This window comes from Neopsephotus bourkii, unplaced genomic scaffold (genome assembly GCF_033783945.1).
Source record: "Neopsephotus bourkii isolate Nb327-2 ecotype Australia unplaced genomic scaffold, CSIRO-AGI_Nbou_v1 NB_1825, whole genome shotgun sequence".
NCBI lineage: Eukaryota > Metazoa > Chordata > Aves > Psittaciformes > Psittacidae > Neopsephotus > Neopsephotus bourkii.
The window spans coordinates 12,180,482-12,206,513 of record NW_026902298.1 but is presented as its reverse complement, the minus strand read 5'-3'; the positions used below and the strand labels follow the sequence as shown (position 1 = coordinate 12,206,513).

The window sequence follows — 26,032 nt, the reverse complement described above, 5'->3', positions numbered from 1 at the left end:
GTTTTACTCAGGAGTTAAGTGGCTATAAGTGAAGTTAAGGAAAGAAAGGCTGTGCCTAGGCTGTATAAATAGGTCTGATTTCTCTTTCAGGACAGTCAGTGAAAGGACTTACAGGCCAAAGGAATCTTCTCTATCTTAAATACAAGCTGAGTTTGGTCCAGGCAGCGCGTCTCATGTGTCATTGAGGCAGCTGCAAGGGAAGACTGAGAAGCGGGAACAGCCCACTAAGATGCTGAATTCAGCTTTTCCTAGTGAATACTAATGCCTAAAAAATTTATAAATGGATGCGTTCATGTCTGAAGCAACTGCGCTGTGGATTTGCTGGTCGTGCAGGAGCGGTATGCAAAAAGGGAGGAGGAGGAGGAGGAGGGAAGGAAGGAAGGGAGGGAGGGAGGGTGGCTCTAGGACCCATGCGAGCCTTCCTGAGCAGGAGGTGGGAATTCTCTTCCAAGGCAGCAGGAGCCCGAGCCCAGCCTCAGAGCTCCTGCGGAGCCCGAAGGAAGCGCTGGGCACGTCCCCTCCGGAGCCGCGCACCCGGCTGGGACCTGCCCGCACCCCGCAGAGCCATGAACCGGCTCCCACGGCTGCTGCTGTGGGTCACCACGGTGGGTAAGTAACTTCTTCCCCATCTCCTGGTGCAAACTCCCTGTTATGCCAAGGGACTCAGACTTACTGTGTTGCCCCTTCCCTTTTAATTTAAAACCCGTAAAGCATGATTTTCAAAACAGTGGGGAAATAAAGGAAGGAGAAAGTACTGGCATGAAACGTATATAAAGTGGGTGACATGTGGGAAGATAAATCATGATGGGTATTAATTCTAAGTAAATTTTGTTAAGTGAAATGGATAGCTGACCCATAGTTTTAGAAAGGCTGCTGCTGACTGAGGCTTCTAGGCTGAAAGCAGGCACTGTCATTGTACAAGGGTTCAGCATGAAATCAACAGCTATACCCCAGGACCATTTTGCTTCTCTGATTACTGGACTGCTTTCTCTGGGACTGTTTTGGAGAGGTGAGTGAAAGTCATGTTTCAGGAGCAGTGAAGGTTGCTTGCAGGAAAAGGTGTAATTTGGAGATGTTGCTTTGTCTAAGGAGAGAGATAAGGGAGTCAGGTAAAGGGAGAAGAATGTATCAGGACTGTGAAGGATGGAGTTATGAGCTCCCACCAAGAAAGTGGTGCTCAGGCTGAGTTTTGAAAAGAATCTTGTGCCGCTCTGCTTATCGTTGTCAGCTTTGGCTCTAAAATGCACCAAGAGGAAGGAGGTAACAGTAGGAAATAAGAAGGGAGATGTCAGGAGGGGAAAGCAGCAGTAATAGGAGAGAAGTTGGGAAGCAGCAGCATGCACACAACCAATGATGGGAGAAGAGGGTAGGAGTGGAACATATTTCCTGTATGTGCACAGTGGCAAGCAAACTCATTATGAAGATTAGGAGAGAAAACCCTGTATCAGGACATGCTGAGCTTCTCAGAGAGCAAAAGTTACAACAATACCCCTACTGCTGAGATAAAAACATCATCTTGACCATTAGGCAAGGATCAGGAGACACTTCTGTATTTCCAGTGTAACAAATCATATTACTTCCAGGCAGGAAAGGGGGTAAGGCAAAGAGGTTGTTGGGCACTACAACTAGCTCTTGCTAGTGCAGTGAAATTCTCTGTCTCTGGCTAAATGCTGAACCTGTATATGTTTTCTTTTATATCAAGACACACTAGAACACCAGTTTTTAAGCAGGTTTCATAATTTAGTTCTATTTACAATTGATTGCTAAGTCAAAGCACAGAGATTTTGAATTCAGGCTTTTCTGGCCTGTTATTACTATTAGGAGGAGATTGTTTTACTGTTGAAGGGTCCCAGAGCAAATGTAGCCCATGCAAGCATTGCTGTGTCCCCCCACAGCCTCAGTTCTCATGGCATGCAGTCTCATCAAGAGCTGCTAAATATCATCCCAGTGTTTTTGTTGTAGTACTTTCAACATGCAAGTGAGGTTAGTGTAAGGAGTAGTCGTTATATTTGCTGTATCTCCAAGTCTGCGATTTGAAGCATGACTGTATTAGGGCAGAGATAAAAAAGGTGTGCATTGGAGAGAGTAAGTAAAGAGCTAAATGAAAACAAACGTGCATTTTACAATCTCTGTCCAGTCTTCTGCCAAAAATAATCTCAATCACCCAGGGAGAGACTTGGATGCATGAGCACTTAACTGCATAGCTGCTGTCACAATCTTCACATGAGGGTTGCTCATCTCACTGGGATATTATGGTCAGCTCTCAGGCTCTGCAGTCAATTACTTTAAAAACCACTTGTGTGTTAACTGAGGAAGTTTTTCTGGAGCATATTCTCAGAGTGGCTTTACATTTCCTTCTTTATTGGAAAGCCCAAGGTGTTGGTGATGAGGGAATTTATAGGTCCACTTTTCTCTCTTTTGTTTTACTGGCTGACATATGCCTTCCTGATGAGCTGTATACTAAATGGATAATTTCAGAGTTCTTATCCATTGAAAAAATCTGGCACACCAAATAACTTTTGTGCAAAAATTAAGACTGAGAAAATTGGGAAAGTTGTAGAAAACAAGAGCAGCAAAAAAAAAAGAACCCCAAACCCAACCACTCCACAACGAGGAAAGGACAGATGTGCATTGTTCAGTGTCAAAGCAACTTTACAGTCATTCAGAGGCTGAAGTTGCACACTAGCCTCAGGTCTCAGGAGATGCTGGGAAGAAGGTGAAAAAAGACACCAGATCAATGTGTGGGAAAATTTTCCTTTTATTTTAAGCAGCAGTATTGCTTTATGGATGATGTTCTTTTGTTTACGTGAGCTTGGTGGAAGGGGTACGTGAGGCTTTTTTTCCTCTATGAAAAGCTGGGTTGTGCTTGCTCAGATATCATGCTCTTGCCTTTAGGTGTGAAGGGCAAACTAGCTGCAAAATTACAGCGCAACATGTCCTGGGCAAACCTCAAACACCTTCCCAAAGTGCACTGACGTTTATGCCATTGCTCAGAGTTTAGCTATCGAGTATAACCACAGTTCTTCCGATAATATTAGTAGAGGCATTTTGTCATGTCTTTCTTTACAGTCCTTTCCAGTACTTGTAGTGGAGTTGTCACAGAATAGGGTATCTTATGTTTAGTTTCAGCCGAAGGACCAGTGACAGGTCTGGGTTTTGCTGAATACTTTCTAAGCTAGATAGGGTGGTTGACGGCAGGTTTAGGAGTGAGAAAGACAGCTTTCTGTTTGTTTGTGGAATAATATGTCAGCATGGCAATGATGGATGCCCCATTCCTGGATGCTGTTTTGTCCTTGCATTCATCTCACAAACTGTTTTCAGAAGCCTTGAAGGTTTTTTTCATCTCCCTGGGTTTGCCTGCCTGTCAGAATTGAGCTGCCCGGTTTTATAAACTCAGTTTAAGCTGGTTTAAGTTTAATCAGTCCACACATGCATGAAAATGATTATATAGGACTACAGTACCTCATTTTGTTCTGAATATAAATCCGCACATCTGTCTCACTGAGACAAACTCTTATTGCTTTGGTGTACCCCTTTGTCTGTCTAGAGGAGAGCATGCCAGGAATGGAAGGGATGGAGCCCGATGTTCTGTTTCGTGTGTTCATTCAAGAGCTTCTGTCTTATTTAGTTCTTCTTGTGCCAACCTCTGCTCAGTTAAAGTAGCACACACGTACAATAGTGTGCTCCTTAAATAATTCCAACAAGGACAGCACTAAATGAACCTTGAAATCTGCCTGAAGAGTTAGGTCCATGGTTCCTTACTGTGTGAATAACATCATATCTACAGATACTGTGCCCTATGGCACTGTGACTATAGCTGAAAGTCAGTGGAAAAGGATAGGATGGGTATATCACAATCCTGCAGCAAGGAAACACATGCAGACAAACAGTAGGGATTTGTAAACCACACCAAGAGGGAGGGCTAAGGTGGAAGAAGAAGAAATCAAGTAGTGGAGCCATGTGTACTGTCACTTTAGAGATGAAGACAATGTCTTGTGATCAGTCATCAGGGAAATGCATCTTGCTGTCGGTGTTACATAGCTGCACAGTTTCTAATTAGTCCATAAGTTCAAAGTTGGAGAAGAGGATGCCCCACTCAGATGTTCAAAAGCATTCCTCTCCCACACTCCAGAGCTTTCAATGCATACACAGGAGTGTCCCTGTCTTCACCCCGCTTGCATGTGGTGGGGAACGCATTGCCTGTGCTGGTGTGCAGAACTGCATCTGGTGTCTGTGACTACAGTGGAGAGAAATCTTCATCTTGAATTAATTGTAGTGAAAAATGCTGCTGTGGTGACACTTCGGAAAGAAGGGGCTAGGTTTTGAGTTGTTCCATGTGGAGGCTGGGTTTGTGTGTGCAGTGGTCAATTCATATTAAGACATTTAAAACAGTCTAAGTGTTGATTTTTTTTTTTAATTCAAACTTTTGCTTAGAGATGTTTTTTATCTGAAAATCTTAAAGCTTTGTTTGAAAATCCTAAACCATCCTTAGTTTTGGCATGAAATATTATAGTTCAGCTCCCTGAAATGTGCTCGTCTTTGCAATTGTATAAAACTTCTGAAAAGAGGTTCATTTTTTTGTTTGGTTTGGGGAATATTTTTGTGGTTTTCATTGTTATTGTTTTGTGTGTTTTCTGTTTGCTTGTTTTGAATCTCTTTGGGCTTACCAGTAACTTGGAAAATCCTGTATGAAGGCTGCTCAGTTACATTGTCAGACCACATACCGATTTGTACCTAGATTTGTGCATGCAGGTCCTCAGGCTGGTGTTCATTACTGCACATCTACACAGTGGCTGGTGCTGTTGTTTATAGCTTGGTATCAGGTAAAATTCCTCAGGAATAAAGGAAACATGATCTGAACTTTTGCACAGCTTTAGTAACAGCAGAAGCACAAAGCAGCTGCTGAGAGGAGAGGCAGGTGAGCTCTTTCCAGAAACAAATGGAGAGGAAGGAATCTATGGGATTCACAGTTAATGCAAATTGATGGACCTCTATAGGAACATAGTTACAGCAGTGCATCATCTTGCCTTCTGTATCTGGAGACTTTTATCTGAGACTCTTACGAGTAAGCATGATTTCTGTATCGAATGCTTAAATCAGAGAAGGAAAATAATGACATTAATTATGTTAATTAATCAGATCAGGCTTCTAGTCTTTTCCTGTCTCTCAGCATCAGTCCTTCCTCTTACAATTCCTCTTCCTCCCATTCCATTATAATTGCTCCCTGCTTCTCTCCTCTCCTGGTGTGTAACAAACCCATTGCTTTGATGTGGCCTACAATAGCAGGACAGGGTGTGCACAAAGATGCAACCCATAGCAGGTAGGATAGCAGGTCAGCTTGGAAGAGAGGTGACCTGCAGCTGGTCTGAGTGAATAGGGAGAACCAAGATCTCTTGTGGGAGTGGTGACAGATCACACCAGTGGGTTATATGTGCACAGGAGGAGCTTTGGTTCATCACCATTAGGGGTTGGAGGGGCTATGCCAGGGGAACGCCAGGTTCTTGTCTTTTATGCCACATGTGTGAGAGGGGAGCTCTGGGTGCAGGACCTTTATAACTAAGTGAATCAGGACCTCCCTGGATCTCTGCACTGCCTAAAGGACTACAGCTCCCCAGCAAGTGACAGGGTGTCACAGAAGCATATTGTCTCCCACAAGTGTGCTGTTTCTAAGAGCTTCTCTCAAGGTGGTGCACCTCCACATTACAGCTTCTTCCAGTGTATTTGCTACCAGCTCAGTAGGGCCCACGAGGAGTAATGAAAACAGAGAAATGACATAAAAGGGAAATCACCTTCCAGTCTTCCTCAACTAGAAAAAGCAACTCTGCCATAAGTACAGAGGAAATAAAGAACTCAGAATTCCAGTAAGATGCTTATTCGCAGACAAGGTTTTATCTTTTTAGGGGAGTTTCAGGTTGGTTTTCTACACGTCCCCCTTAACATAAAGCTGGCTAGCAAACACAAAACATTACACAGGTCTTTACAACCTTGTCTTCCACTTGTTGGTGAAAAACTTAAGATTTCTAACTGGCTTTATATTTGTTTTAGGCAATTGGACTACATGATTGCTGTAGGTCCCTTCCAACTGAACTATTCTATATGAAGGAAACACCCTAAAAATGGCACTGACTTTACAAAACCGGAAGAGACACCTATTAACATAGCAGGCTCATCAGAGTTAAAGGTAGTCAAGAATGAGACTGAAGTATAGAATTGAAAGCTGAAGTCTTTCCAAAAAGCACAGATCTATCCTTGCAACTCAGCTTAACATTTGCCCTATCTAATGGGAGAGCCATGTCTGTTAATAAGACATCACAGATTTTCAGCTAATTGGTATCTGAAATCCCGTAAGCTTTGGCATATCAGCCAAGAGTGATGCATTTATTCATGCATTTCTGTTGCTCACTTAGGGTGGGGGTTTTTTTCCCAGTCTGTAGCACAGCATATGTTTGAGGGATAAACAGCCAAACTTTCTGGGATAGAGCATCCACATTTCTCTCCTGTGTCTATAGAGATACATATTTATATATTAAAAATATAGGAGTGATAATGTAACTGAGTGAGAAACACATTAGGAAGTGACATGAAGTGATGTAATGGTGTTTTAGTACACAGAATAAAGTGCACCTGCTCCTGCACTGTCATGGTGAAGAGTTTTTGTGCTATGAGCCAATCAAACCCCAAATTGGAACTTTTTTGCCCACCTTGAATCAGAACTGACCTAATAATGGCAGTCTTATTAGAACCTCAATGACAACTGAACCCAATAGGTTACTGGTTCAGTCAGAGTTTGCTGAAATCTTGATTGCCACAGCAGAGATTCCATGGGCATGGAAGCAATTTCAAACTGTGGTGGGCTTCTGAGTAGTTTCTATTCAGCTTCTGCTTCCCCAGGGAACCCTGACAAGTGCCTGCTTCCTAATAGCAATATAGAGCTGATTTGGGTGGCTGTGTGGCTCTGACCAAGAGCTTTTCCTACATGCTGAGGGTGAACTCTAAGCACTTGAGCATTTCTTCCCCTTTGTAGCTTTGCCTCACAACTTCTGCTCCGTTTTCCTGGCATTAGGAAGGCAGGAGGGAATCTATTGAGAGGATGGGAGATGGCCAGAGCTGGGCAGAGGAACAGGATGGAGGAGAGCTCATAGTCTCTTTTCCAGTGGAGACTATGAGCCCAGCCAGTGTGGTTTTGGATTACCAAAACAAGGGTTAGCAGCTGTCAGCCTAAACCTGAGCAACCTCAGGCAAAGCTGAATTCAAACTGGAACTGAACTGGACTTTGCTTCACTGGAGAGTTCATTTGGCAGTTTTGCAGACCCTGGTGTCTTGACTAGTATTTTAGGCAGTATAAGGAGCATGGCTGATTATGCTCACACCCTTCTAATACGTTAAATGTCTCAATTTCATCACATTTTCTGTTTCTGTTGTTATATTTAACTGCAGTTTCAATTTTCCAAGTGTCTGCTATTTATAATTTCTTTTTCCTTCTGAGCTCTGAGTGATTAATACATATTTGTTAATTTGACTTCAGCAAATAGAGTCATAGCAAAACATGATTGCTTGAAATTTCCTTGGTCTTGAACATGTTTTTAGAGTTTGCTCTATGGCATTTTGATGTGTGCTGTGTTGGAGTTCAGATCTCTTTACATGAGTAACACTCATTCACAACGGGAGCATTTTCTGTGTTTACAGTCACTACAGGAGCCCAAATAGTATTTAAAACCTCTGAAAGAAGCTGTGTTTAACCCCATGCAGGCCTAGATTTTAATGAGACCCTGGGCTTTATGAGTATTACAAACCCTGATAGCATAGTCATTGCAGAATACTTGCTATCACCAGCTGTCCTGAAGTCCACATTCTTCTTGGCCCTTCAAGATCTATCGGGTTCTTAGCAGAGTTTAAACTTTCCCAGAGTCTAACCGACTGTGTCAGTGTTGCAATCCTAGAGAAGAAATTTGAAAGTCAGTAATGTAATCCTTGTGCCTTAATTATAAGCAAAATGAGATGAATAAACCAAACTGGCTTTCATTTAGTTATTTCAAAAAGGACTGTAATCTGGCTATTCAGGTGGGTAGAAAAATGAAAGACTTGAACAGATCTAGGTCTTTTCACCTCGTCTAGATCTGGGCTGGACTGGTCTGACTAGATACAAGCATTTAGCCTTCACTCTAAAAGCTATTTTCATGTTTGATTTCCTGATAAATTTTGGATAGGATGTAGCTTTTTTTATTTATTTCTTCCCAAACATTGTGTATTGTTTGGGAATATTGTAATTCCCAAATACTGCTTTCCTCTCATGTGTGTCTTCCTGCATATATATACATGAAAATTAATGAAAGGGTTTTTTTTTTTTTTTTTCCAGATGGTGTATAACTTTTATTCACTTATTATAGGACTTGATACAGAAAAAGTCTTTGCTTTAAACAATGTGTCTTCCACACATTCCTCAGTGGAAGCAGTTACCCAAAACTGTGCAATGGTCAGGGGTTGCTTGGGATCTTTTGTGGTAATATTTTAATCATGTATTTAATATATAGGTTACCATTTTGCAGCGTTTATGTGGCATGTGACTGTACAGGCTATCAGCTCTGGTAAATCTAGCTAATAGTTAATTTAAATTAAGGTTCAGCAGAATTGGCATTCACTGCAGTACCAAAGTATGTGTGGAGTAGGCTAGAGAAGTTATTTCACTACTGACAGAAATTGCTTTGTGGCTGCAAGGATGAGGATTGACAAGCAATAGCCCAATTAATAATGGTCGTGACATTCTTCTACTGAGAATGGTGCAAGGTGCCTTGTGTCAAGTAAATGCAGAACTTCAGATGTAGAAATGCTGATTCTTCTGCTGGATTTCTTTGGACTCCTGAGATAAAGTGAACATGAAGAAGGTCAACATTCAGGTGAAGTTTAGCTCAGTTCTCCAGCACTCATGCCCACCTCGACCTCGCCTGCCAACCCCCAAACAGCAGCATGGTCTCAGCTCTCAGTAGGGATGCTTTGAAATGATCTAGGTTAAAAGGCAGCTTTCTTTATTGTAAATCATTTTAATGGTCCGACTGTAGTGTGACCCTATACAGCGTGTGTGGGTACAACTGAGGAGATGGTGCTGACCAAAGGCAAGAAGGGAGTCAGTCTCTCAGTAGCGCCAGAAGAAGAGGAGATTGGGAAGGGATTATTTAGGAAGCCCTCAAGCTGTTGGGGCTTTCTTTTCTGAATCTCTCCCCCCACTCACTGAAATAAGTGTCCTGTGAAACTAACCTGGTAGATACCTGAACTTAGACTACATGAATGCACCCTTACATAGCTTAGTCTGCTTTACACTCTCGTGCAAGGAAGCAAGTGCTTGATGTCAGTCTTGTATGCTACATGTCAGTGAGCCGACAACCTCCGTATGAAATGTACCACTGAAAACAGAAAACATTGTTGTTAGCTCTCTAGTTCTGTTTGTGACAATTTCTTATTTTTAGACCTTGTTACTTTTTTGGCATCCTGTCATCAAAATGGTTTCACGGGACAGAATTCAAACTAGCAGTCTGATTCCTACCATTGATGCTACAGTACTGAGGAATAAGAGGTACACAGTGTTGCTGTGTAGTCTCCAAGTCTTCCCTTCAGACAAAATAGTCTGTCTTCAGCTTTGACCCATACCACTTACAGACTGTTCTGAAACAGTTTGGGATAGAACTGAATGTGTTCTGAGGATGGAGAGCTGGGGTTTATATTTATCATCTAAAAGGGAAACAGTAAAATAGTTTTGGGCCCAGGCTTAAATTTTATACACAAGATGTTTTATAAGTTCTAGCATGAGTTTTATAGATAGATTTTTAATATAAATTCATATATATTACAAATATTATATATATTTATATTTTTTATTAATATTATACATATTTATATATATATATATAAAAAGGTCAGCTGCATTTAAGAATACTCTTAAGCATGTCCTTTAATTCTGGGTGAGAGCAAGGCTGGTGAGAACTGACAGCTGAAAGTACCTTAGTCTTTCTGAGCTCGGTAAAGCTCATGTATAAATGTATAGCAATCACCATAAATGTATAGCAATCAACATTTTCTGGTACCTAAACTCTCCAAGGTTTCACATCCCAACATAGGGTTAAAAATCATCAAATTAAACCAAACATATTTATGAGCCATCTGGTTTCTGAGTCTTTCCAGTTTGTGTTTGCTATCCTGGGTAACTATTAAACAATTTTTGTTGCTGTAATTTTCATGTCATTACATGGGTCCAGAAACTGCATGTTTAAGAAAACACTGTAGAGAACTGAATTCAGAGTAGAATTATAAGCGTTGGCAGCACTGGAAAGATTTGTCATTCTTTCAGTTGTCCTAATGCACTACTAAAGATGAATGTACAGAACAAATCCTGTTTTCTTTTTAATGTGACTTTAAATTTGAGTTAGGCGAAGTGAACTTTATTATCTAGTTGTTTTCAATATGGTAAGGGGAGTCAGAGTTCCTAGGGCTGGTTTCCAGTTCTGTCGCAAGCTTTCTGTATGATTTGAGGAAGGCTACTTAGTCTTGGTGCCTTAATCTTTGTTCTGTTTTAGCTATCTTATCTCTCTTATTCAGATGTGGTGGGACATAAATCAGTGTGTTTCGTTCCTTGAAATAGGTTCAGTGCACATTATTATTTTTAATTTTTGGCCTTTTTTAAATGAAATACAAGTAGAAACTATAACTCAATTTCAGCGGAAATATAAATGTGTTGCTTTGAAAAAATAAATGTTATTCTTTCACACTGAATGTTGGGTTACTGATAAGAGCTTTCTAACAGCATTGGCTTTTCCATTGGTGAAGGAAAAAAAAAGTGTTCTCCTTAAAGGTGTGCATTTATATTGCTTTTCCATAATGTTTCCTTATCTGCCTCTGAGAAGGCATGGTACCAATGAATAGATGCAAAATTTCCTCTTGTTTGTCTGGTGACATGATTGATATTCTTCACGCCAGCTCAGTCATTTGTGACAGTCAATTTTCAAAGTACAGTTTCACCTGTGGAAAAAAGAGAGAAGAGAATATAGCTATAATTGCTGGTGTTGAGTTTCTAGGTGCAACCAAATGCTGGTGCTATTCGAAAGTAGCACCTTTTGTGACTGCTAACTGAAGTACAGTAATCAGCTTCTCTCTCTCCATCTTCCTTATCTTTTTGACAGAGTTGTATGCCGAACATCATCAGTTTTATGAAGTCAAATTTGTTTTTACAGGTCTTGGAAACTTTCGGGCAATTTTGCCTGCTGTGCAAAGTCATTGCACCTCATCAGCCCTAATGCTGCATCTTGTTCTTTCTCCTGTGGCTTGATATCTCTTACACACAGCGGGTAGGAGTACCTGGCAGGTTGAGCTCAGTGAAGGGTGCACTGGTCTAGGTCTTGTTATAAGTACATAGCTTGTTTCTCTGCTTTTGCTACTCACACATGACATGAGCTTAAAAATAATGCAAAGCAATCACTTGGTGTCTCTATGCCTTTGGTTTCAAAGTCCAGATTCTCACATGGGTGAAGAGGAAGAAATAAGTGTATACAAAGAATAAAGCACACAAGCTGAGTGTGCTTTGGAGGCAAGCATAGCTTACAGCAGCAGAGAACACTAGCCATGACGCAAGGAAGACATTTGAAATCTTGGCTGCCAAACTGCTAAATACCCTGCTGAAATTTGTGCTCAGTTTTAATTCCACCTTCTTAACCTCCTCTGAGTGTTTGTTTGACTGCTTTCCTCTTCTGGAGGCCAGCTGGCACTGAGAGGCTCAGCTGTTAAGAAGCCCATTTGGGAGCCTATGTTGGCACTGGCAGATTCCACATGCTGCTGGATCCCTTCCTGGCAAAGTTGTGGTCTGTACCTTGGAATCTGGCAACAATTTCTAGCTGAGACTGTGAGGAAGATGTTTGAAAGGTGTTTGTGGCTGGACCTCACAAGGCTGTGCTGGGCCGATGATTATAAGGGTAGGTGTTTGTCCAGCTTCACTGGCGTGGTAACTGATTCTCTGCTTCAGAGACACAGGCCTGGGCACTGTACTGTGTGCCCTCGGTGTGTTGATGTTAAGTGACAGCAGTGGCCAGAACTGCCCTCAAATGCAGGCCTCCTCCCTCACAGAGCTCTGTCAATGAATTCTGCCTTACTACTCTGCTGGGAGCTGAACTGGCTTTCCAACATGCATCAGAGTAAGTTTAAAGCCTAGTCTTGCTCTGAGTAGGAGACAGTAAACTAGGTATTCAGTGCCCCATGAGTAACTACTGTTTACCCAACCCTCTATATCACAAAATACTGTGGTATAGAAGGATAAAATAACAGATTCTAGCTTGGATACTTCAGGTGTGGTTATGGCACTGTGGCAGGTTACATGGCTCTCTTTTTCTTAATACAAGATTAAATTACTTCTTGTCAAAGCCATTCTTTGCTGGAGGGCAATGCAAATAGAATCATAGAATTATAGAATCATTTAGGTTGGAAGAGATCTCTAAGATCATTTAATCCAACTGACACTGCCAAGTCAACCACTAAGCCATGTCCCTGAGTGCCACATCTACATGTCTTAAATACCTCCAGGGGTAGAGACTTAACCACTTTCCTGGGCAGCCTGTTCCAGTGCTTGATAACACTTTTGGTGAAGATTTTTCCTAATGTTCAGTCTAAACCTCCCCTGCTGCAGCTTGAGGCCATTTCCTCTTTTCCTATCACTTGTTACTTGGGAGAAGAGACCAACCCCCATCTCGCTACATCCTCCTTTCAGGTACTTGTAGAGAGCAATAAGGTCTCCCTGAACCTCCTTTCCTCCTTTCCCCTCAGCTGCTCCTCATGAGACTTGTGCTCTATACCCTTCACCAGCTTTGGTGCTCTTCTTTGGACATGTTCTGGCACCTCAGTGTCTTTCTTGTACTGAAATGCTTCAACATCTGCTTCCAGAAGAATATACTACCTACACTGGCTGTGCAGTTCCCTCAGAGTGCATATATGGTGTGCTCTGTCCCATTTTCTCATTGCTATAGGCAAAGAGGAGTTCATCCTCTGCTTGCAAAGAAGCAGTAGATTTTATTGACCAGGCAGCTGGCTGTTGTGATGATAGGCATTCTCAGCAGTGCTTGGGACAATTCTGGTATTTACAGCATCATTTTCAACTTCCTGATGCAGAGGAGTTGAGCCTTTCTCAAGGGGGGGGGGGGGGGCTGGCACAGAAAGGACATTTTGAATGTGATTCCATGAGAGCTCTGGAAGTTCTGCTGAGCACTGATGGGAGACTGAAACAACACCAATGATTTTTCCAAATTACTCTCTCTTCCCTCCCCTGGAACAATATGCAGTAGAGTCTCAGGTGGGTGGTGGGAGCTCCTGGCAATCATATATTGAAAAGAACAGTACTACTCAAATACATATTTAGTCTTTTCCTGTGGATAATAATCTGCTAATTACAGCTACGGTTTCAGGCTGTTTACAGCTGAAAAGGTAAAATGAGATGCTGGATGAGCAGTCCAAGCATGATCTCAGTGTACAGAAACTGTGGCAGTTGTGCTTCATTTGATGGTCAAAACAAGTCAAGGAACTCATGCTTGGTATGGTAATTCCTTCCTAGATGTCAGAAGAGTGTGAACTGAAAGTGTAGGAATCCTATAGAATTCAAGAGCCTCTCAGGCAGTGCTTGTATTAAGTGTTAAAAGCTGCATGCCACTGTGAGGCATTTTTTCACTTTGCAAGCTGCCATATATGAGGGACTCCACATTGATGTACCGCACTAGGGGCAGAGTCAGGTTTGCTTTAGGTCTTGTCATGATTCAAGCTTTTATTGCGGGCCAACAGAGAAGAAAACTGCATGAGCTCTTGACCTCCTGTTGTTTGTTTTCCTCATTGTGCTGGCTTATGCATACTGGCTGTGTTCTTGGAGCAAAGAACTGAGGCTGTCTGCTGTTCAACTTAGCTTGCTCATTTGAGGGCTGAGGGATAGAAACCTTGGTTTTCTGCCTTGTGTGGTCAGATCTGGAGTGACCCCTTGCCAGCAAAAAACTCCGTCTGCAGGCCAAAGGTAGTCAGGCACTGGTATGTAAGGAGACACTACAGGGATAGGTAGTCTCTGTCATAATTCTCTGATAAAGGCCTGGGTAAAGCAAGTAATTACCAAAAGGGGCTGATGGTCTCATACCATTTCCTCACTGATCACTTCCAGAGAGTGCACTTCTCATGGTTCCAAAAGAGAACTTCAGGTACTTCAGAATGTATATGGTGGTGAAGCAGGTCTGGACTCCAGCAACCACAGTGCTTCATGAATTCATTCTAATAGAAGATGGTTTTATTATCTCTTGAACAAAAGAGCTTTCATTGAGATATCCAGAGAATTCAACATTCATGTGTTCTGTTTGTTTGCATCCAGTGTTTTTGTGTGCTTTTTTCTCATGCATACAGACACTTTCCAGATACATGTGATACATATCACAGATACTGTGATACATGTATTCAGAAATGTATCCAGTTGTGTTTCCCTACTGCCTGCAAATGAAATGGCTCAGGACTGATGGGAGGGATTGTCCCAAGTCATTTTCTTTCAGGCTTTATTTTGTTTGTTTGTGTTTAATCGCTTTATCCATGGTCTAAAAGGAAGTTAGAAGTTTTCCCAAGAATCTTTTCTTTGCAGACCCTCCTTCTGGTTTCTTCTGCTTTGATGTCCTTGCACTGGTTTCACACTGGCCAGTGTTTTTGTGTGATGTTTTCATCTTCAGCATGAAGCTTAAGACAGGCTGAAACATCTTTGAAAGGAATGTATGAAAGAGGCTGCCTTGTCATAAAATGGATCAGATCAGTGCTGGTGTGGTTTAGCTATCAGTTATCTGGGTTTTCTACTACTCATTTCCTTCCGTAAAGCTGCCTGAATATAAGTGCTGGGGGATATTTTCAAAGCACAGTTTGTGAGTGTTAAGAATATCAGAATAGCCATGATAGTGTTGGCTGTGCCAGAGCACTAGGGTAATTAATGAAGCTGTCAAACCCAGAAGCTCATCCTTGCAAGTGATGAGGGACAGTTATTTGAAACTCTCTACCCTGGCAGGAAAGAAACCCCTAATTTCACCATTTCTATTTTGGCACAGATCCCAAAGGGGCCCTTTAAAGGAAAGGAAGGGCTCATTATATTTAAGGACTTCCTCTCAGGAGTAAAATAAAAGCCTTCATATGGAATAGCTACTTTCCAGCTGGGAAGTGTGGTATAGTAGCATACCCTTCACACTGTAAACCACCACACCTTACTCTCTTGGAAGCCAAAAATAACATGAAAAGCCAAGATAATGAAGTATCCTTCTAGTCATAGTCATTCTTTGCAGCATGATTGATTGCCTTCTGTTTTATGTGTTCTGAGAACAGTGGCATCATGTGGCTATCATCACCAGTTTCTTCTATGTTTCTTTACTGGAGATGAAAACTAGTGAAAAAAGGGAAATGCAGGTGACCACTCTTCTGTCTACAAAGTCAGTTTCTTACCAAAAGCAAACTGGTACAATTCATAAATCTTAGTTATGTTGATTTAAACCGTGAGCAAAAACTGTGTTGTGCTTTTTCCACACAAAGGTGATATTTTTGGATCCCAAACTGAAGTTCAGATCTTGGCATGAACAACAGAAGCGTCTTTGAAAATAAAGAAACAATTTGCCAAACAGCCATAAGGTAGTCTAAGTCATCCCTGACTTCTAGTCCTTTCAGGAAGTTCTGGGTACTAGGGCTCTCCCTCCCACTGAGAATCTGTTACCCAAAGTTTATTGCTAACAACAGTAACCCCAATTACAGTTTGAAAAAAGATTCTGCACCTCTCACACTGTGCTGGCTGTGAGTTAAGGTATTCATACTGGAAAGACACCTCTCAGGTGTCAAATACTTCGAACAGTGTGAACAAGCTTAATCCTAATCCTTTCATAAGAGAAATGCGCAGATTTTAGGAAAACGTCCAGACTCACCTTCCTCTAAAAGCTTGGCTGCTGTGCTATCCTGAAACAGTGAGCAATGAAAATATCACTCTTTTTAATGTCCAGCATATCATCAGGGCTCCATACTTATTAAATTGTCTCATTATTAAGAAGATACTGGTGCTGTGATTTGGGTTAGCATTCTAGCCTTCTCTGCACAGATTGATTTCCTGATATCTTACCTTTTTTTTTTTTCCCTTGAGGTCCCTGATAGTTCATGGTTTTAATTTCTAACCAAGCTTTCACCAGCCTCATACATACTGTATCCTAGAAATTGCCTTTTTTGCCATGCCACTGTGGCCTGTCAGGCCTCACTGACAAAGGACATCAACTGTCATCACAGTAAGTGGGATCACTTTTTGTTTGACCTGTTGAGAACCTTTTGGACACTGTTGTCCTTCTCTGAGACACTCTTTCCTTCTGGCTGAGACCCTTTCTTTGCCTTCCTGATTTCTCCCTCCTCAGCCTGGAAATGGTGCCTACCTGCCCCAGTGCTGTCATTGCCTTCAGTTCTGCCCGCATTGCTGTTTGGTGTCTGAAGTTACTTTGTACGTTGGTGCTCCCATAATTGCTGCCTCTTGCCATTGCTCCCCTTAGCCCGTTTTGTAGCCATGCACAGACCTGCTCACGTGTGCAGAGTGTACTTGGGACCACAACAAGCAGCATGGCTTCAGAAAGCTTGTGTATCCTGGTATTTTGCTTTTTTAACTCTCCTGGGCATATCGTTTTTCCCTCTGGGTTGCAGCACACCATGTCCACAGGGAGAAGTCTGAATACTTTGATTTCTGCTCTCTACTTCTAAAAGCCTGTATTGTGATAGCACAAAGCAACCAACCAGTAGCTCCCCCTCATCTTTATGTCTCTGTTGTCTTTTGGTCATTGGTTTCTGGTCTACCTAGTTATCTGTTGCTTTTGAGTCTTTTTCTCTAATTCTCCCTTGCAGTTAATCTGTGGCATTTAGGACTAATGTGGCATGGTCTGCAATTTATTTGTGGTGCTTTTTTTTTTCCTGTCAGTTATATTAGACCATGCAAAATATTCCTCCAATTTCTTCATTATAATTTGTGTAAATCACTGGAGAGAGGCTGGAGTAGCAGCCCATGGTGCTAAGATAATTTCTGTCAGTAAAAGTAAAGAAAATCCATCTTGACTTGTCCAAGTGTTGAGTTGGGATTTAAAGAGATTGTGAATTGTCCACATTTGACAGTTGTAGTATTTGAGTGTCTTACTTTTTGCATTCCATTTGCATATTTAATTAAATAAATGTCTGTGTTTATAAGTATACACACATGAAATTGGAAAATCAGTTCTTCTTCTTAAACTTCAAACATCTCTTTCTCCTCTTTCATGCTTTTCAACTTTTCCTTTTCATTCTCCTTTCAATTCACAGATTTGGGTTTAGTCATAGCTTACCTTGCAGGATTCCTTCAGAAATCATTAGATGTCTGATCTAGGGAGTCTCTGTTCTACTTTTCAGCCTATGCACATGTGATTAACGTTTGCTTCTTTATGTCTGTTTGCTAATTGTTGTGACTGGGCTTCATGATCCTGGTTTGTTTCTTCCTTGACATAATTTCCATTACCTTTGCTTCATTCAATAAGCAGGAATGTCCTGGGCATTTGGTGGTTAGGGGTCAGTGCAGATTAACTGGAAACACTTTTCACTACACTTAGCCTTGGGATCTACCTGGTCATAGTTCAGTGGGTGTTCTAAGCTTTTTTTCTTCCAGGTTTTCTAACTCCTTTGCTGGAGGCTGTGCTGGTGCTGATAAAACTCTGCATTTCCCAAGGCTGCATGTAGAAATCTATTTTTAACTTCAAATTACTTCCTAGACATCCATTTCCTCAGAAACCAGTCTCTTTATGCCATGTGACTGCTGGACAGGGTCTGGTCCTTCATCTGCATCTTTCATCTTCAGGATTATTCTTCAAAGTTACTAGCTGATGACAGTGTTCTCCATACCATAATATAAACATCCGCTCCCTCTTCCATGATCTGATTTACATTATTTTATTATTTTTTTTTTGTGGAGGAGGAGATGGCATGGAGGAAAAGAATAGGATGTGACCCTGAAGAACTTACAGAAAACACTAAAGAATGAGCAGGATAAAAAATGTTCTGTTCTCTTTTTACAGATGGCAGCTTGGCCACTAACAGAACAAACCCCATGTAACACAGAGTCTTGCTAGTGCACTTGGGAATTTAATCCAGGGTCTTGATCATGAAGAATGCAAAGGATACTGCCAGAAGATTAGGTTTTCATCGTGTACTTTTCTCCAACCTAATTTAGCCACTAAAGGGCTGATCCAGACAGCAGTCTTTTACAACCATGTCAGAGATATTTTAGCACTGGTAAGAGGTACAGATTGAACTCATCACAAACCTATTCACTGTGTGGCATTTACAATAGGGACTCTTCATCAGGGATCATAGTGATAGGACAAGGGGGATTGGGCTTATACTTAAACAGGGGAAGTTCAGGTTAGATATAAGGAAGAAGTTTTTTATTGTGAGGGTGGTGAGGCACTGGAACAGGCTGCCCAAAGAAGTGGTAAATGCTCCATCCCTGGCAGTGTCCAAGGCCAGATTAGACAGTCTTGGGCAACATTGTCTAGTGTGAGGTGTCCCTGCCCATGGCAGTGGGTTGGAATTGGATGACCTTAAGGTCCTTTCCAACCCTAACTATTCTATGATTCTATGATTTAATAGGTTAGCAGTATAAGCAAGTCTTCTAGACTCTTCTGTAATGCTTGTCTCTCTTTGTTAACCAGCTTAGATTTAACACCTAAGTACTAGATGGCTGAGGTCATAAATCCTACTTTTATATATTTACCAGCCAATTTATGGTAAGAAATAGTTTAATCTCTTAACAGTACTCTTGTGCATCCTACCTTTTCACAACTTATGCCTATGAAAACTAAACTCTACCATGGAGCAATTGGAATCTTTCCTTCTGGAAAGGAGTTTGGCAGATGCTGAGAAGAGGCTTGTGGCACTGCTCCCTTATTTTCCTGGCGGTATTGAAGAGAAATTGTAGATGATGGAATCTTCCATGCTGCTCCATATAGCTGCTGCCAACGTTCTGGTGGTAGGCATACTGCTAGATGAAGTTTAGCAAAACGTTCCTGCATTCATAGTTTCGTATGAAAATATAATTTGACAAAGACAGCCCTTTCTGACAAAGGAAAGCACCAAGACCACAAGTTCTGATACAACTGCATAAATCTGATCCATTAACTGGAAAGCTAAATTTAACATTTAAGTACTTGTAATTGAAAAGTAGGATGAAGCAAGTTGCTGTGAAAAATAGGCTGGGCACTAGAAGGCAAGTTAGCTGTTTGTAAGATTGGTATGTGTTGCATTTCCCTGATATTAGAATAAATGGCATATTTATTAATAAGCTGTGCCTGGCACAGACTGTAAACAACAGTACGCAAATGTCAGTGATTAGATGAGGTTGTTGCAAATATGACTGCAAAGAGTCCTCTCAAAAAAACAGGAAACAGAAAATGCCAAGGTTGTATGTTTCTGAAATCTGCTTTCCATGAACAGATCTAGAAGGTCCTTGTCAAAGTATATCAGTTGATTATTCTTCTCTATAATATGCAAAGCAGCTGAATATGACTATGAAAGCCAGGAGCTTGCTGCCCTAACACTTCCTGGTCTAGTCCCTGGAGACCTAGCGTGTTCTTTAATATCCGTACCATGCAAAGGATTGTAAAGAAGGTAATACCAACAAATAAACTAATGAATGCCATTAACAAGAGAAATCCATGAAGGTATGTTGGATTGATTTTCATAAAGATTTAGCCTAAAAGATCTCAGAAGTGATTTTTCTGCCATGTCTTGGAAAGCTGATGGAGAAAGTCCTTGTAATTAGAAAGTCACCAATTGCAGGTGTGGTTTTGAACTGGTGGGTTTGTTGCAAATTTCAATATGTTGAAAGACTGAAAAGAGTTCATGAGCTGTAAGCAGTGTTCAGGTAGACAATGCCATTCTCCTCTCCAAAGAATAGGGTGGTTTTAAGACAGTTTTTTATTCCATGAAACATTGTCTTTTTATGTGTATTCCTGTTGTTAACTAATCAATTATAATAAAATTTCCACATTATTTTGGACAAGAACCCAACCTGGACCCAGCACATCTTTTGGTTTCTGTTTTACCTATTTAAAACATCAAGAAAACACTCACTTTCTTTTCATACTGAGATGCTTTCAGCATAATGAGACTTCCTAACATGCGTGTTATGGCAGGGGTACCACCAACCAGTTTGTTAAGGACTTTTGGGTTCAAGCTGTATAGAGCTCTTGATTTTTAGATTGTCTGTGGAGGTAGTGCTCTTACATTCTTCTGTCATACATGTGCTGTGGTGTTTGTTTTATTTTCTTGTAAATACAGAATCTACTGTTAATGGAACAGTTTGCTTTTTCAGCATCATTATTGAGAACCTTATCATTTCTATTTAGTAAATGGCTGTCTTTATTCCCTTTTTTACTATGTGCTACCTAATACCAAGCTGTGTGCATTCAGATCTTGGAGGACTGAGGTAGCGTAGTGGAAGGATGCATACAATGGTGTCACTGATTCTTTTTTTTTTTTTCCTCTAAATCCTGTCCTTATGCAGATTTATAATCTCATAGCAGCTTTCCTCATATCTTAAGGGTTCTGGAAGGGTGTGTACCCAGGAGGTTATTACAGAGACAGATACACCAGGTGCTGGTTCACAGGATATCTGTTAATAATTTGATACTTGTAACCTGGCTGAATGACCTCAGATTCTCTTTCTTCTCTGTATTAGAGAACATTGGTTTACTTCTTTTATTTCTGTACTGTGGTTATATTATTGCTCATCTATACCCTTGTGGTTATCTGATATGTATCACTGTCATACGAGAGTAAAAGCATCAACCATGACTTCTTAAAATCAGTTGAGGAAGTTTTTTGCATACATCAGCAGAGAAAAGGGTGACAGCTTAATAAAAAAGGTTGGTGGATTTGACGGGTAATATTTACAGCTGCTATGTATGTGACCAAATAGATGTTGGAGTTGTGTCAGCCAGAGGTGCATCAGCACACCAGGCTTCTGATCACTACAAGCTGTGCAACATGGAAGTGAATGTTGAGTCTTGGCTGATGTGAAGAGGGTGAATACTGAATTCTGCTCTGCAGCTTTGCCACCAAGAAAGCTTTAAAGTGTCTGGGAATGGTTAAACAGCACCCATTATACTTTGTGACAGCAATATTGCAAAAAAGATGACAGCTGAATTAGCAGAAAGACCTTAAAAGGAGGAGGCAACAACGCAATGTGAGTTAAGATCTAAGCATGTTCATCCCTAGGTTGCCATAATCAAAATTCCATAAAGAAGGAGTTCAGACATCACAGGAGGGCTTTGATGTGACTAATTAAAGAAAAAATTAAGTGATCTGCTTAATGTTTTTTACAAAACCTGTGGAATGGAGTAATTTTGAAATTAGTGGAAATCATGATATGGATGATAGGGTAGAAACTATTTACTTCTTCACAAGGATAGATTCTTTAAGCATTGACAACAGCAAAGTAAGCGAGTGACCAGACCGAGAAAAGCAAACTTGACAGAATAGCTACTTGGTAGGAGTTTATGGGTAGAAATCACATAGCAGTAAACACTCCAAATGTGGGTTACAGATACTGCAGCAGCATCTACACTTCAAATAATGAACATAAGATTGCAAAAGTACTTGCTAAGAGTACAGATCATAACTTTCTTAAACACATGCTTGAAAACAGATAAGCTATTAAATAATGAAGGGGTTAACCTGATTTTGAATTGTGGTGGTTGAAAGGGATTAGGCTGCTGAGGCTAATGAGGAGTGTCCCATCCTCTCCTTTTCCACCCCCAGGCCTTCCTCTTCATCCCAAAATTAATTCTGTGTCAGAATGATGGAAACAAGGAGTTTAAATAGCAGACTGGGAAGTAACTTTATTCCCAGTAGTGCCCATCACTGGGGACATAGCACTATAAGAAATACAAAGTGATCCACTACAGAAGAGAGTACTTTATGCAACTGGCCAAATTTCCAAGTATAAAAATATGATTTTGATTAGTGCTATTAAGTTGCTGAATATTTAATGACAGTACATGTACAACTGTGAAAATACGATGCAGCGCGCAATAAGAATTCTCATCTCTTAGCTTCAGTGCCCAATGTATTATTGAGGAAAGATGGAAAATTCTGATTTTTTTCAGTGTAGCTGTTACCATTATAAGTAAATATCAAGACTAAGTATTAGGTAGCCAATTCAGGAAGCTACATGAAATTCCTAGCAGTGTTAGCCCATAGTGGGTGTTAGTCTACTTGAAATAAACAGGAAAGATTTCCTTTTATTAGCTGTTATTCCAGTTTATATGCAACTGAATTGGAATAACTCCTATCCAAATGCATCTGGGTAAACTTAAATTTTCATAAATTAAATGTACTCACACCAAAAAACTTGAGGGCAGAACTTATTCTCATGTAATTCAAATGAGGCTTTCTCTGCTTCCCTCATTTTCTCAAGTGCAGTGATAGGACAGTAGTTAAGAAGTTTGTCAACATCCGTATGGGTTTTTTGGAGGGGGATGTTTTGTTCATTTTCAGAGCTGCTATTAGAATGTAGTTTGGGTAAGGAACAGAAAGCAGTGATTCAGCTGTGAGATACAGCTATGAAGATTCTGGGATCCTTTTAAATGAAGTTGATACTGTCTATAATGTCCAGTCATTACCCCAGAGAAAGAAGGAATGGAGTATCCTTGACATTGTCTCCTGTTCACCCCAGCTGAGTCATGTTTTAAACATTCCCTGCTCCTGCTTGCATCATGGGCTCTTACAATAGTGTCACTGCCATTGGGGTTCTCTGTGGTGATACGGGGAAGACTTTGAAAGGCAAATGCCTAAGTACTGTGGTTTTGTTATTTTTAAATGCATCTAAAAACTCTGGGTAAGGTAGCAAAATGCATGAATCTTACAAGAGAATTAGACCACACTGGCTATTTTGAGGATGCAGAAGTCAATTAACTGTCCTTGGATTTCTGAGGTAACATGGTCCCCAAATCCCTAAGTGGAAGTCCATCCCATTACTGAAATTTTTAATTTATTTTTAAAAGAAAAACATGGTTATTACAGGGGCTCTTTCTCATGATTCACCAGTCCTATGGAGCAGAAAAATACCTCCAGTAGAAAAATACCTGCTTTTGAGTGGCTGAGAAGTGAAGACATTTGCCCTGTATCAATGTAAAAGTTCAGTCCTGAGACACTGAGATTTATCCCACCTGGGCTGTCCAGAGAGGATTCAGTTCTGTTGCTAATCCATGACTGGCAGCCATGCAATAAATTGCTGTCTAGAGACACTTTTCTCTTCCTAATGTCTGTACAGGGAGCCCCTAGACAGACCATGTCATGTGGAGTAATCTCATTTTACTGCTAGTTTTCAGGGTTTTACAAGCTACTTCATTTTTTGTGCCAGTAATTGGAGTCATCTGCATCAAAGTTTCCAAGATGGAAAGGCAAAAAAACCCCAAACCCAAACTTAAGTCTCATTCTCCATTTGACCTTTAATATTGAAGAAAAGAGACTTCCTTTTTGTTACCCTACAGAATATACAGTGTCTGGGCACAGTTGAAATGGTGGGAAGTAATACTATTAATAGTTTCCTCCATATAAATGAGAACTGGGTAAGACTTTCTGAAACTATTAAGGTGAAGAATCATTATTTAAAGCTAGTACTGTGAGTTACCAGCCTGTTTCAGTAATGACCTTCATTACACATTTGGGGGTTTGTATGCAAAGTCAGAAATAAGACTAGCAGAGTAATAATAGTTTGTGTAACAAAGATGTGATACAAGAAAGAAGCTTGCTATATTCTCTTAAAACTTGCTTAAGGATTTAAAATCAGCCTGGAATGTCATGACCCATAACATCTGCACCAAGACCACTGTGCTAGGTTGGAACCGAGGTGCAGCTTTAGATCAAAGGAAAACAGGCATCACTTTCAATCTCTTGGTAGAGGATTGATGCAAAGCAATTCTGTCTGTGTTAACCTTGTGATTTGGTTCCATTAGCTGATGCTTTCATTTGATGATTTCAGAATTTGATTATTTAAGACATCACCATTAATTTGATTTATTGATCCAAATTCTGTGTGACCTAGACTTGGCTATAGTTAGATTTTAATTTACAGAATTTAAACCAGTTTTGGCCTAGTGATATCTTGCTTTGTTCTTAATATTTCTTACCAAATTTTAGAAAGAAAATCTATGCAGAGTGCATAGATCTATGTTTGTGTATTTTTTTGTTCTTTTGAACCCAGAAGCCTTGAGGGAAAAAATGTAATTTAGCTTTGATACTTGAAAGATATTTGGCTCTATTTAAATCCTTTGTTCCCACATATCGCACAATACTTCAAACAGCAGTGAAATACAATGTGTAAGTTGCAGTTTGCTCATTATAGATCCAAAATTAACTTATAACAGGTAATTATCCACAAACTGGTAGTTGCTCATTTCAGCAAATCTCTCCAATACATCAGTTAACATCAGTTCACACCTGGGTCCTTACTGTGAACTGAGTTAGCAGAAATGTCCATATAAATAGCTAAAGAAAAAAACATCTAAAACCCCAGCATCTATCTCCACTGAAATATAATGTTGTTCAAAATGACTCATCAAACTCACATTTTTGGAGACCTGGTTGGAGGTCAAAAGCTTTTATATTTAACAGATTTCTCCAGTGAAAGTCAGTTAATCCTGGAACAGCTGTGAGTAAATACAGCGTGCAAAGGAGTTACAACAGAGGGAAAGCTACAATAGCATCAAACCATGAGTAGGACTGGATTTCAGCAGAGGTGAAAGGCTCCTAAAGATGGAAGTCTGTTCTGCAGGAAGCAGAAATATGTGAAATGTCTAAACACAACCCAGGAGGACACACTGACTCTTTCTGTTGCTTGAGAATACGCAGCACACTGTTGAAAAATGTTGTTGTGTTACTAACAGCCTGATTTCTTCATTGCTTTTTGTTTGGTTTGGTGCTCATGGCAGACTAGGACTTCTGTAATGGCCGTCTAACCTGCCAAGGCAAGGACGAGTCAAGTGTGTGACATCCTGGCAGTGGATTCACTTAAGATACAAAGTGTGCTACAAATAATGGAGAACTAAAAGACCAGTTGGGTCCCTTGGGTTATTGAATGCAGTCCACCACAGTTCAAGGCAGCCCTGTCATGGAAATTTAGATGAAAATGGACCGCAAGACATTCACCCTCTGTTAGGAGCGCTGGAAACAAAAACCCTCGAGACCTTACTGTGAAGTTAACTCTCAAAGCTGTGGCAGCTGAGAAGAATTCTTATGGGTTTTATGACCCAGGCCAAGTGTAGGAGCTAAGGATTAAGTCTGATCTCTTTTCCACGTGCCGGTTGCATCATTACACCTGAAAAAGATAGTTACCTCATTAAATGATGGTTTTGTTTGAACAAAGACTGTTGCAATATTGAAGGAGTATCAAACTAAAGTGGGTAACACAACATATGCTCTGTTTAATTTTTGTGGGAGCAGCAGCAGTATTAATAGTGTAAGTCCTTTCACTAGCTTGATTTTTCTAAACGTCTGAAATCCATTTCAGACAGCTTAAGTAACAGTATCCCACATGCTAGGATTCTTCCTGTTTAATGGAATATGCTGAAAGGAAACGACTTTGCTTAATTTCTAAAATGCTGGTTTTAAAATTTGCAAGTAAATTGTCCTATGTGCCAGTCATATCAGCAAGGAAATGAAGTACTAATCATGCAACATGCCTGCTGCCCTGATTTTTTTGAGGTAATAAAGAAATTGGGGTCATTGTTCACTGCTCCTCTGTAACTCAATTATTAGACTGATTTCTAAAGAAGGAGCCAAATAAGGTTCTAACACCAAGAAGTATACTTGCTATGGATAACTCTGCTAATGATATAACACGATGAAAAAGTAAGATGTGCTTTTAGGGTATTTGCTGACGCCCTTCATACAAGCTGCAAGTTTAACTAGATATTCACTCCTCTGCCTTTTTCTTTCCCAGTCTTAAATAACTATATTA

General features: G+C 40.5%; 1 protein-coding gene across 1 annotated transcript in view; it reads left to right on the top strand.

Moving 5' to 3' along the window:
* The first annotated feature begins 405 nt into the window (after window positions 1-405).
* The window catches only part of LTK (leukocyte receptor tyrosine kinase), a 97,872-nt gene continuing 72,245 nt past the window's right edge, over window positions 406-26,032 (top strand). Inside the window, exon 1 of the mRNA XM_061343773.1 lies at window positions 406-609. Coding sequence (XP_061199757.1) covers window positions 411-609 — 199 coding nt within the window. The 5' untranslated portion in view covers window positions 406-410. The remainder of the gene's footprint in view (window positions 610-26,032) is intronic.